At 41.2% G+C, this 13,884-nt stretch overlaps 1 protein-coding gene across 1 annotated transcript in view; it reads left to right on the plus strand.

The window, feature by feature from the left end:
* The window catches only part of SEMA5B (semaphorin 5B), a 266,561-nt gene that overhangs the window by 157,313 nt on the left and 95,364 nt on the right, over positions 1 to 13,884 (plus strand). The window contains exon 5 of the mRNA XM_059852719.1: positions 4,657 to 4,702. Coding sequence (XP_059708702.1) covers positions 4,657 to 4,702 — 46 coding nt within the window. The remainder of the gene's footprint in view (positions 1 to 4,656; positions 4,703 to 13,884) is intronic.

A 13,884-nucleotide genomic window follows, 5' to 3' on the forward strand; every position in this document is an offset into this window, starting at 1 on the left:
GGTTATTCTGAAATATAGAGAGGTTCTCTTACCTACTTGGCGTGTGAGGAGTTAGAAAATGTGAACAAGCCTCACTCATTTTAATAGCAAAAAATCTGAAGATAGGATAGCCTTTTATTTGTAAATGATCAGTCCATCAACTGCAGGGACGTTCCTCTTGATCTACCACAGCAGAACTGAAAAGCTGCTCTCTCTTAATTAGGAGGAAGCACCTTTTAATCAGCCAGTACAATGCTGACTGATGTGGTGCCTGAAAAGAGGCACTGAGAAGGAGGTCGGAATGAATCCGGCTGCAATGCTTAAGGTTTCAGAGCTCCTAAGACGAAGGGTCTCTGTTGTTGTTCAGGCACTCTTATTATGTGATTTCCCAACAGAAAGGCTTAAATTTGTCCTGTATCTCTATTGCTCAGTGGCATCATAGCCAAAGTGCTCTGCCTTCAAAGGAAATTGTTTCAAGGCCAGGCAATGTGTGAACAAGTGCATGGGCACCATGTTACAAAGTTCACCCAAGGTGCTATTGGCTACATGAAATGAATATTTAATAAGCAGATTTTACTTGGAACTGTCACGGCAAACAGATTTAAGTGGGTATATTCTTCCACACCCTTTCCTGAATCACATCTCAGCTGCTCTCTTGCTGCTCTGGTATGTGTGTTTTGTGGTACCAGGCACAGTGAGCACTTAATCATTTTACAAGCAGCCAAATACAAATTATGAAGCCAATTAACAAATACTTTCATTTAAAGGATTTCTGCTGCAGCTTGACTCTGTTCATATGCACACAGGATAGAGCTCCCAGTTAAGAAAGTAATTGAACCTCTACTCATGAGTGTAAATGACACTTCAGCACAGGTGTACATGCCGTGCCCCAACTTTGGATGTGAGTTATTCTTCTAACTAGGGCATAAACTAATGATCCAGGAGATCTTCTCCTGGTTGTGCTGCAGATATGTTCTGTAATGTTGGCTAAATTGCTCAATCTGTGTTTTGAATTTAAATGACAGTCATGTATCTTTTTCTCTCTTCTCCATATATCCAGGTGGCAAATTCTTTAAGCCTAGGTTTAATAGAGCAGGACAGACTTCACAGAAGCTAACTGTGTATATCTGAGCTGGGGAATAGTAACCCACTGCAATCAGAGGTGACAGAGAGAATCTGCCCTCAGGTTGTTTGAAGAGGTATTGGCTGGGAATCAATCTACAGAGGATCCATCATCACCCCCCTCTGTGTCTTAGTGCAACAAAACCACAGCCTTGCCTGAAACTTCAGGGCATTACTATTTAACATGGGCATTTTCAGAAAGGCACTGATGTTTATGAAAAATAAGGTTAGTTGTAATAATAATTAGTAGTTTGAGGCGTAATGTCATTTGCCCCACAGTACTCAGAGGAGTGTAGTCACTTGCTCTGGAAATGGCTGAAATGCAGCCAAACTGGGGGTAAAACAAAGCTTGGGTTTAATACTGTGAAGTTGTGTGACCTTTTAGGACAGCAGTTAAGAAGGTTGTCCTATCCCTCCAAATTTGTGCACCAGCTTTTCATAGAGAGGCAGGAGGCTGCACCAGGCAATTGCTCTTCTGGCCTAGTCCAGTGGGTTCAGTTTAGGAGAGAAAGGAATTAACCAGCATCCACTTACAAAAGAAGATGGGAAGGAAAGAAAAAGATAGGAAAAAAAACCCAAGAAGGTACCTCATGTATTCATGTGGAGATCTCAGTGTTCTTACATACTTCTTAATCATACTCCTTCAGCTGCTCTAAATTATAGTTCAGCAAAGTATTAAACAGACATAACTTCAAACACAAGCAGAAAAAAAGGACACAAATGGGGCAATTCTAGCTACACTAAACCATGCCTGTCATTCAGAGATCTTGCTCATTCTTGGACTGAAATTGCAGTTAAAATGCAATTCATAAAAATGGCACTGTCTGATTCAGCAGATGTTTTCCTTTGGCATTTTACTCCTGGTACAGCTTTAAAAAACAAGTATGGTTAAAAGAGCATGTTATTAGTTAAGGATTAGTCAGTTCTAGCTGGGCAGGTCAGCTGGAGTCAGGAGGTGTCTGATAGCCTGGTTTGCCTACAGGTGTTTATACTGCTGCTGGTAGGATGTGAGAAGGATCAAACAAACAGAAAGAAACTACCAGTGCCTGTAGAGACACCAGGTGAGGGAAGCTGATAACAAACATGGGGAAGCCCTTCTTTCTGTAAGAAAGCCCCAAGGTCAGACTTAGAGACCTAAGGTTAGTATAAAGCTTTTGGAAGATCATTGTGCTATTCACATTAGCACTGTGCTCCTGTCTGGTTCAGGTCTCAGCCACCGAGTGGCTTTGTCCAGGTGCTACACAGCAGTCACTGAGAGAACAGACTGGCTTTATTGAAATGGGCACTATTCCTGGCTGCATCTGTTTTGGCTGAGTGGAATGAAAATTGTGTCCTTTGGATATGTCTCTTTCATTAAAGATATTTTGGTTGAATTTGCTCTGCAGTGCTTTCAGGGAAGAAAAAAAAAAAAACCCTAATATTAAAACTTATTACCTAGTCAAACTGTCCAGCTTTTTGCAAGCCTAGAACAAGGAGCTGAAATCTGCATTATAAGACTTCCAAAATCAATGCATTTAAATAGCATGCTTAACAACAGGAGAGAAACTTCAAGTCCCTAGTTATGAGAACTTTTTTTCCTGAGGGTATTGTAAGATTGGAAGCCTTTCCCAGCAGAAGGCTTATTCCATGATATCTCATGGCTTGGAGTTGCATTAATATTTTGGTGTGAGTAGGTATGTGGTGTTCCAAAGGAGTGGTCAGATCTGTCACTAGATAAGAATTTAGCTTCATTTTGAAATTTTTGCTGTGTGTAGCTTAGTGCTTCTGGTCTGCTGCATGCACCTTTATCTAAGTCTGATGCTGATGCTAAAGAGTTAACAATTTTTTTGGGGGAAAGTATGCAACCCTTTGAGACAGAATAGAGTTTCAGACTGTACAAAAGAACTGCTGGGTCTTCAGTGACAGAACTAGGAGAAAGGATGGAGCTTTCCTCTGTGTCTCTATACTTCTCTGTGTACTTATAGGAGGTATAATAATCACTGATACATATAGGAGGAATAATGATCACTGATACATTTTCTTCAGACACTGCTATTGGGTCTCATTCTTCTCTGGGTAACGAGTTCCAGTACAGAATACAATGGTGCAAGTCAAGAGCAAGTCAGAAGATTTGCTATCAAGAGTTCAACTTCCCAAGTCCCCCATCCTCCTTGTCCCCATCCTTCTTTATTAACAGTCAGCAACGTTTGAGAGCCTCTGATTTATTTATAGAACTGGGACAAGTACACAGGCAACTCTATCCTTATGACTGAGATGGTACACAAGTGATACATAACAGAAGAAGGAGAAATTGCTCAAGCCTTGTTGTGGTCATTGTGGCCCAATATGAATCTCTCACTGTCAAAGTTTGAATTATTTATTTAGCCTGGTCAGGGTGTGCTGCTGTACTGACCCTACAGAAGGCTCTTCAGAAGAGTCCTTAGGACCTTCTTAGGTCCTTTTAGGACCTTTTCATCACTAAAGGCTCTTTCCTCTGGGCTAACTGACCTAGGTCTGAAACTTGCATTTTCACTAGGTAGGGGAATGTCTGTATACTGGCATTTCTGGAGCAGATGAACCTATATCATCAAAGCTGCACTTTCTACCACTTAAACAGAGCTACTTCCAGAAGTATGGTTCAATTCACCTTGTATGACATAAAAGTGTGTTCTCTGGAAAATTGTAGTGTCAGTGATGTTGGAAAAGGATTACAGCTCTTTAGACCTTGTGACAGATGGTATTCAAAAATATGAAGTTAGATGTGGCCAAAAGCTTCAAGCACACAATCCAGTCCGTATGGCTTAATATGTCAGCTGATTCCTGGTAACTGCATTGTCTTAGCAAGCAAAAATGTGAGATAAATCCTGTTAACTAAGCCTTATCTATAGATGTTTATGCAAATATGTGTTGCCTCCTATTTGTGATGGAATATGGACATTCAGAAGGGTGACAGAAGCTCAGCTGATATGTGGTATCTCATGCTACAGTGACTTCTGTCAGGAATTCCCTTGCTTTGCCTGTGAAGAGACAATGACAGGAGGATTGGGAATATCTGCAGTCACTGCCTTGATTTCCCTGCTGATTTTCTGTGCAGAGAGATTCCACTGAGAAGTATCTGCTCTCTTCTCTTCCACGAAGTCCTGAATGGGAATTCCCACAAGAACAGGCTTGGGGGAGCATAGTAGGAAGTCAGCTCTGCTCCAGCTGGCTTCTGTCCAATCCCAGTTTTCTCAGATTCAGTGAAAAACATGACTGCAGCCCATACGGACCTCAACTGAAGCCTGCTGAGACTTTGCAAATGGCCCTTTGTAGCTGGGATTTCATTGTGGTTCTTCAGTATGGATTTTGGAATATTTAATGCTAGGACCTGCTCAGAACTTTGTTACCAGGTTCACTTAAATACTGATGAACAAGTCTGTGAACAGGCATATAACTGCTTTGGTATTCTGTGGAGAGGAGTCCAGGAAAGCCTTTTATTTGTAGACATGAATGACCAAAAACTTACTTGCTTTAATAATTTTTCCCTTCCTTCCTTGTTAGCCTAATAGTTTGTAATTTTTCTGTTTGTTCATGCAGGAACTACCTCTTCAGACTTAGTCTACACAATGTTTCTCTTATTCAGGTATGTTCACTTTTTACTCTCTTATTTTATTTGACTTGTTAATGAAAGTTCTGTAATATTTGATGTACATTTTCAGAAGCCTATATAGTGTAAATTTGCCCAAAGTGGTGCACCAGGGAGAAGACAGAGTCAGAATCAAATGCTTATTCCCACTCCAGTGATAATACTGGGGGAAAGTTCTGCTACACTTGCCCACTTGGATGGTGCCGTCTGGTTTTGATTCTCAGGTATTTGGGTGGTAATGGCATCTGCCAAAAATTTGGCATCTTAAGGAAGAAAGCATGTAGTGTGACTGATACAGGCTTAAACAAAACAATCAGTAGAAATCCTTGGCTTTCTTTAGAGATGTCAGTAACATGCTTGAGAAGGTTTTACTGTTCTCATCCATCTTCATTTTAGCCCTTGCAGGCCTTTGTGAACATGGATTGTTGAGGAGCTATGTTTTGCGAAATGCATTACTAAAACCATGATTGGACTTGCAAGCATTCAAGAGGCAAAAGGGGTTGAAAAATGTGTGTTACCATTGCCTTTACCAAGGTAAAGCAGCTGAAGTTTGAAAACACTTGAAAATATCCAGCATTATTAGGACTTTACTCTCACTGCACTGAATCTGGAATTGAAGGATACAGCAAAAATTGTTAATGAAAACACCAGCTGCTTATCTTTAAATAAATTAACACTTATGCTCTGGGATCCTTACCATCTTCTATAGTTGCTGGATCACCAAAGAAGCATTCAGCATTTTTTCAGATAGACTGAGAGGCCTTGCTCCTGTACCTGACCACACAAAGAAGCCATTAGAGTAGTATTGCCAGCCATTCTGATGTGCACAAGCCTTTTGCTGTTAGTGAGTTACAAGTATAGCTGGAGAGAAGAAAAGATGTTTAATGGTTGTAAAATGCATTGAATCTTCCTTTAAAAGGAAAACAAAGTCCAGAGTTACCAATGACAACAATAAAGAGTTAGAGAAGCTGCTACTCCCATTTGGCAGTGCCTTCTCTTTTGCAGAGCTGTATTAACATGGCTGGAAGCTTTCCAGTGAGCACACAGGAGAGGGAAGTTTGTAGTCATGAGAGGTGTCATACCTTCTGCAATGCCTGTTATCACACTGCCTGACACAGCCTCTGCTGCTTGTCAGGGATCCCCTTCCACAAAACCCAATTGTGAATCTCCCTCACACATTTCTGAAGCCAGGCTTGGCCCTCTTCAGTGCAGTGAGTTTCCTTTTCTACACTGCAAAACATGGGAAGTCTCCTTCTATGGCACTGGAGGCTGCTGTGGGATCTCCGGTTAACATAATGAGCTTAGTTCGCTCCTGCTTTCTGGGTGTATCCGGTTACTTTGCCAAGACTTTTTGCATGACAAAGAGAGCATGGAATTATGTTGACACACGTGTTGGGAATGATGGAAGTGATTGTTTCCCAACCTAATGGTTGCCTAAGTAGCTGCTTGGCTTGACTCCATAAAGCTCATGATGCTTTTTAAAGGCACCACCTTCCCCTTCACCGTGCATCATTTTAAAGGTCAGATCTGAAAGTGAGACTAGAAATGCAAGGAACTTGCATTTAGTTCTATAGGGGTGAGAATGCACTTCAAGAAATAATCACAATGTCAATTTACATTTTGTATCTCCTCTTCACTTGTAAATAAAATACGGTGGGGATCTTTCCAGGCCTGAATTGGGGTAGTTTTTCATCTCGAGATTGTATTCTGATTTATTTCTGCTCATGAAACCTCATTGTCATCCTGCCAGTGGTGCTAAATCTGCTTCACGGTGCAGGTTTGTGCTGACAGATATCTGCTCCCTTGCATTTGTACTTCCACAAAGTGAGGGCAGAAACATGAGGAGCAGGGTCTGTGGAGAGAGACATCAGGATATGCTGGCTGTGGGACAAAGCCTGGCAGTGAGAGCAATGTACCCCTCTAAGCATGCTTCGATGAAGTATAAAGCTGTTTTTTCCTAAGTGTTCTTGTGCTGTATCCTGAGGCTGCACAGTTCCTGTGGGAAAGAGGCATGCCACGTGGTTTAGATAGGAAATTGCTGTCTTAGCATTGCAGTTAACTAAAAGACAAAGTTTAGTATTAACTGGGAAGTTGTTGATTAAGAATTGTGTAAAAAAGACAGCATTACTCTATAGAAGGATTTTGATTTCAGGGGAGTGAAGGAAGAGGGGTTGACTTTGGGATGTGTCAGCTCTTGGGCCCCTTTTTAATAAGGGGTCAATTCTTTTTCTTTCTTATCTCTCATCTGCTCTGTTGATGTTTCCTTCTCACTTAGAATTTTCTTTTGGTACTGCTGAGATTACTTCTCCAAGGCACTAATCTTTTACGTGAAAACTAGTAGGTGGAGTGGAGAAAAAAACTGAAACAGAACAAGCTCATTTCCTGCTCCACAGAACCAAATGTCCCAACTTCTCAGAGATGTTTCCTCCTCCTTTCTTTGTTTCCGACATGTGTTCCAGAAATTTCATTTGGAACCTGTGAAGCTTTTCACCAAATGAGTTTTAGTTGCATTAGAACTTTTGTGGTGGTCAATACTTTAGTGAAAAACATTTTTGGCTGATCTTCAATATCCATAAGGAAGTTATAGCCCAGGTATTTTGGGGGTCATTTGTGATTTTGTCTACCTCTTTTATTTGCCAAAACAAAAGCACTTTGTTAAAGAATTACTGAAAATCATCATCTTGAGGTGGGGTATCTAAAAGCACCTGTTAATATTGGAAATTTTGGCATGTAGCATTCAAATTCTTGCAGCAGTCAAAAAGCACAATTTTAAAAAGGACACTCTTCCCTAAATATTTAGCATCTTTTTTAAACAAAAACTCTGTTTCATGTCTGTTTTTAAACAATTGTCTTATATATATTGTAAACTCTCACTACTAGACATTTTATAGATGATGTGCACTTGGAGAGCATGCTGGTTAACTTATGCATGGATCTGAAACAAGGCTAGCTCCTAATCTGCAGCTTTCATGGTGAGGCCATAGAAAAGTCAGTTTTATACTGGAGTTGGTAATTAATAGAGTAGGTGGAAGAGTCATTTTAAAAACATAAGCCTTTAAGCAAAATTTTTAAAATTCACAGTACTGATTGGGATTTCTTAGCAAGAAATGCTATTCTGGGGTGTGTGTTAAAAGCAGGCTATTTGGCTGGTATTTCATAAATCATAGTACAGCACCTATCCCCTGCTCACTGTGATTTTACCTGGATTCTTAGTTCTCAATTAAACTGAGTAGGACATTATTTTTGCAACATTTTTGAGATACAAAGACTTCCAATCTTTTTGCACTTAGATGAAAACAAACCTCTGACATTTTTCTAAAATCTGAAGGAGAATGAGATAGATAGACATGTGGTTAATTGGCATGCAAATACTCTGGGTCAAGTTATTTTCTGAAGCATCAAAAGAGAACATTTACATGTGCATTTCTCTTATCTCAAACAATTGTTCTTGTTTGTTTGGGGCATCCTTTTCCCCCTTCCCCTTTCCCTTCCTCTTTCCCTTTCCTTTTCATTTTCCTTTCCTCTTCTTTTCCTTTCCTATTCCCTTCTTTATGGATCTGAGGTGTCCTTCTGGACTCTCATCTGGTAAGTGTAATAGAAAATGTTGGAATTTCATAAAATATTTTGGTTTCAGTTGTTTCATTTAATGGAAGATCTCTTATAAAAAAGTTTTTAAGCAGCCTGTGAAGTTTGTGTGCTGGTATGTCAGGCTAGTAGTGTTTCAAGTACTTAAAATACTTCAAGGTTTGTACTGTATTTTACCAGACTGTGAAAGAATATATAATTACACCTATTGCAGAACTATTTGGAAGACATAAGTTATTTCACCTAAGAAAGACAAAAAAATTTGAGATCAAAATATGCTTTAGTTGACAATTTAATATATTTTTCCTAAGGACAAAAATAAAAGTGTGGATTAAGTGCAGAGAGAGAATGTGTGGGTTCCCCAGTAGTCCTAAACCTGAATTAGGAAGAATTGCCTGTGGAGTTCCACACTGTCCAGTACCACCTAGGTCTACAATTACAGATCTACTGGCACCCCACTGCAAAACACAAAATGCTACAGAACACACAACTTCATTTGCTTCTGAAATTTGGCTTCACATTTCTAAATAAGATCCCCTGTATTCACAAGGGCACTTTAGATAGTGCTACCCAGTCACCAGGGCAAAACCTGATGTACTTCTCAGTCCCACTGAGACATAAGACTTAAAACCAAGCTTAAAGTAATTTATCAATATGCTGAGGCAGTATCAGCTCTTAAATCATGATCTGAACCTTACTGAAATAAATTTCTATTTGCTGATATTGTTAGGGTTTTGGAATAAACATTTTTTCAAACCTGAAATAACGACAAAACATTTCCATAGTGTCCTGTAGCAAATAAACTGCAGCCACAGACCCAGTGCATTTCTGATAAGGATGGTTTTACTCCAGTTTTAATTCCCTTGGTCTAAGAAGCAGCAACATCCCTGCTACAGAGATGAAGCTCTTAAAGTGCACAGCTGCTCCTGAAGACACACTTCCCTCCCTGCTACTCCCTGAAGGGATCTTTAACTCTGTGGCATAATCACTGGTAAATCAACAGCATGTATCAACAAACTGTAGTTAATAATAATAAAACTTGCCTGTCAGTCCTCAATATGTCACATAGCAACAAATGGAACAAGTTTTGTCTTTTGCACTTTGAATCAAACCAAGCATTAAATGCATTATTTTCTACTTATTTAGGGCTCAGTAGTGCCACACTTATGTCTGCTGATGAGAAACATGGTCTGTAAGTGTATAGAAGTGTGAGGAGAGGTGGCAGAGTTTAACTTGGTTTTTCTCTGTACAGTTGAATAAAATATGATAAACAAAATCAACAGGGAACAGTGAGTAATATAGTTTACAGCACAAATTGTCACTCAAGTAATCTTTCTGGTGAAAATACTTCACTGAGAAATATTAAGGATTCACAGTATGTTCATAAAGGCCTGCCACTTATGAGAAAACTTGCAAATGTTAGAAAAATCTCCCATCCACAAGAGTTACTGGATAGACAGATCAGGCTTGGAGGGCCAAATTCTGCTGGCTCTGCCCATGGATGCCTGAGGTAAAGTTAACCTGCCCCGGTTGTCTGCCTGGTGTTTAACACGTGAAATAGGGCTGCAGCACTCCTCTATAAAGTGCTCTATAAAGTGGGGTTTGCCAGTGGAAGAGAGGTAAAAGTACTGTATTTCAGATTTCCTTGTAGAAACATTCTTGAGCCAGAGCTGTTCTTATTTTTCAAAATATCCTTTCAAAGATCATGAGAAACGTAGGCATTGATATTGCAGCGCAAGCCCAGGGCTGGGCTGGCCCAACTTTGCTGAAGGTATTTATTTCTCCAATCTAGTTGGAATGTGAGGATTATCATCCAATTTAAAATCCAGTTTAGGGAGTAATTTTGGAAAAGAGTAAGAATACTTTGGCTATCTTTATGTACCATTGAGTTGCCTGACAGGAACTCTCTTTTGAAATGTTCAGGAATAAGCTTCACTTTCCAGAAGCAGTTTATTATTTGTTTCTTGCAGATTCCCAGATACGTGTTTGAATTATGCTGCACATATTTCTAGCTACAACTTTTATTTCTTTATTTTCAGGCCAGTGCAGTTCCCTCATTTAAAAACATAATCAAAAGACCTCTACCAGAGCAGATGCAGCTTTAATATGTGGCTCATAGCTGAGTCCTGGTTGTCACATATTTTATCAGTATGAAACATTTTTTATTAACAGATTAACATATAAATCTATTCATAAATCACCTTTCAAAGCTGCACCTAAAACCTCTCACTCTCAGACTCGTGGTTTAAAGCTATTCCATAATAAAGCTTATATTGGCTGGAAAAACTTTCTGGTAAATTCAGCTATTTATTCTTATGGTTTAGGGTCCCCAAATAAAATTGCCTGAATATTCCCTTCCTTAAAATGACTGGTCAGGAGCTAGATTGCAGCTTTCAGGTGCAAGTCATCCTTCCCAAGATTTATGTAAGAGAGAAATTTCTATGTGGAGTGAGAGATGAGGGATGAAAATAGTGCAAGTCAGACTGCAGGTGACAATGTCTGAAGGCCACACCTCACCCTTCAAGGACACACTTGTCCAGCTCCTCACTGCAGGGAACTTTACTCTGTGATGGGCTCCAGCATCTGCTCTTGGGAACCAAAGTTCTGCTGATGTTAGTCATCAGCTGAAATTCAGAGAGCAGAGAAAGTAAATCTCTTCTCACAGTCCATAGCGTTGAGTGATTTCTGAGCACAACATCCCCTCTGTCTAAGAGAACCCAGCTCATGAGTCCATTTATAACCAGGAAAGCTTTTAAGCCCAGGTTTAGCTTTAAATAAATACCAGTTTTCTTTTGAGAATTCTCTGAGTTAAGAACACACTGCGTGCTCTAGTGAGTAAAAATGTTTCAATATGCACATTCCTAGGTCTGCTAAACTGGCTCAGAGTCTACTGTCTAGTCATGATCAATTTAATTGCTCTCTAAAGTGAGTATTTAGGCATAGTATAGGAAGTTCTTATATATATATATATTTACATATCTATTTTTATATATGTGCTCATATATGGGAGGATTGTATACACAGGGTATAGCACCCCTATAGAGAAGGTCCATGAGCTGTACCTGTTTGGGTTTGTACTTTAAACAGGGCAGCCGTCCTGGAGTCAGTGAAGGCCATGGAGCTGATTTGCATCCAGAGGGGAGCTACCCTGTTCTGCTCACACAGTAAAGTGAGGTTTACATGATGGATGTCAGCTGTGGATTGCCAGCCTGCTTCCCTGGGTAATTTGTTAGTTGGCATTCTCTCCTTCCCAGCCTCACCTCACCTAGAAGCCAAAATTACTACAGGGGTTTTGGTCTTTGTCAGCAGACATTATAAGCAGGATTTAGAAACTGAGAATTTAATTAGCTGCTGAAGTCACTTACTGATAACAGTAGCATATTGGACTCTTTATTTGATAAAACCCTGTCAGGCATTTTATGTGTAGGGAATGAAGACTAATGCTCTTATTTCTTGCAACTTACAGTCATACCATTAGACATACATAGAAGGGAAGAGAAAAAAAAATGAAAATCAAAAGAAAAATAAATTCCTTGGACTTCTCATTTCCTGACACCAATGTTGCTTCTTTATCATTGGAAAATAAATTTTGGTTTGCATGTTTAGCCCTTTTTCTCTGTGGGCTGCTTCCCACTCCAGCAGCTCCAGGAGGCTTTGGGGGATCTCTGTGTGCTTATGGCTGTCCCCTGCTCTGACAAACTCACTCATCTGTGGCTGCTGTCAGCAAACCCAGCCCTGCAGATGTTCTGAGAGGCAAATCTTGTTGTAGGCAACACCTTACCTAAGCCAACATTTATACAAAATGAGATTTATACAAAAATGTGCTTTTAAAATTCTTACTACTTTAGGTACGTGGGATGTTTTTCGGGCACGGCAGTGGTCTATTCGCTCGCTGTACAGGCTGGCGCAGTGCAAGGCACAGAGCTCATTTCCGAGCCGCTCCTGCCCGGGTTAAGGCTCCGTGACACGATCCTTAGCGCGGGCTCCAGCACAGGATGCCTCTAATGCGCACCTTGGCCGGGAGTGCTCGATGCGGGAGCAGCGACCTATTGAGCTGCACACGCGAGCGCAGCCGGCTCCTGCTGCACCCTGTCCTGGGGACAAGGGGATGCCTCCCGCGGTGTCCCCGCTCAGCAAGCCCGGGTTAGTGGCGGGGGAGCTGCCCATGGATCCCGGCAGAGGTCCGCACGCTGCTGGGCCGGCGCTGGGGCTGCCCTGCTCTGCTGAGGGCTCCTCCTGCCTGGGGCGGGCGTCCCGACCCATCCATCCCTGGCGCGGGAGCTGAGCAGCGCAGGCTGCCGAGTCTGGGGTAAGAGGAGCCCTTGAAAACACAAAGGAGCACACTGGGCGCCCTACAAGATGAACAATGAACAATGGAGTACGTGGGACAATTACTAAAAAAAAAAAAAAAAAGTTGGCACTTTTTAAAGATTGAGAATACAGAGGAATATCTACATTTTTGTTCTCAAAGCAGAGCTTAAACGAGATCTAAATGATTCATGTCCCTTGCACTGGCTCTCTGCACAGGATTAAGTTTGACCCTGTTAGCATCCAGTCATTTATAATGAGAGCATTAAAAAAATCACCATTTATTGATTTGCATCTCTCAAGGGCCCACAAAAGACCTCACGTTTCCTCTAAAACCAACTATTGAGCTCTTTGCAAAAAAGAAAAAAAATATTTTATAGTAAACACATTTCTTATTACTGTGTATTTTTTCCCTAGGTAAATAATCCTGCTTTTCTCTGTTAGTAACAGTTTAGCTGATGTGTGTTTTACAGCTTCTTTTAAGCGCAGCAGTTCTGAATGACTAATAGGAGGGGATTATTGGAGCTAAGGAACAGCCACAGACGTGGCCTGCACAGCTGTTACCAGACACCCAGAGCTGGGGAGCTGGGATGGGAACAGTTTGCTCATCACTCCCACAGGATATTGATCCTGTCTCAGCATGGCAGGTGCAGCTGAATCCCTGAATCCTTTGACAACCTCAAAGAGCTTTGGGCTGCAAGATTTCACCTGCCTTTCCCAGGCTGAGCTCAAGGAGAGCCCAACCCACACCCTAAGAGGACTGATGGGTAAACAGGCTCAACCTTGACTATGCCTGTGGCATCTCCAGCCACCCTGACTGGAGAAGGATGGGAAGTTTGCATCCTCAGAAACCTTTCTTCAGGGCTGGAGGAGGATCAGCAGCAAACCTTCAGCTGAAGGAGATCAGGCAATAGCTGCTGTGGGTTGCCTGCTACTGGGTGGGTAATGGGAAAGGAAGGGTGGGTTACACCACTGGAGGAGGGTGAGGGAATGTGGCTGTGGGGCATAAATGAGTTGCTGGTTGCCACTGCAGCTTGAGCAGTTATTAGGAACAATTATCTTAAGTTATTCTACTGTCACTGAAATGCTTCTTTCATCTAGAAGATACCACACGATGGTTATAGCTACCTATTACATTTTTATCACTAACATGACCAAGTAAGAGACTATTCTGAGACTGCAGAGACCAAGACTGGTGAGTCAGGGGAAGGGCACATGCAGAAAAATGACATCTCTTTCTCCATTCTCTGTAAGGAGAGTTTGGATAGCATGGGCTGGCTGCTTCA

Source organism: Haemorhous mexicanus, chromosome 8 (genome assembly GCF_027477595.1).
Source record: "Haemorhous mexicanus isolate bHaeMex1 chromosome 8, bHaeMex1.pri, whole genome shotgun sequence".
In the NCBI taxonomy this organism is placed as follows: domain Eukaryota; kingdom Metazoa; phylum Chordata; class Aves; order Passeriformes; family Fringillidae; genus Haemorhous; species Haemorhous mexicanus.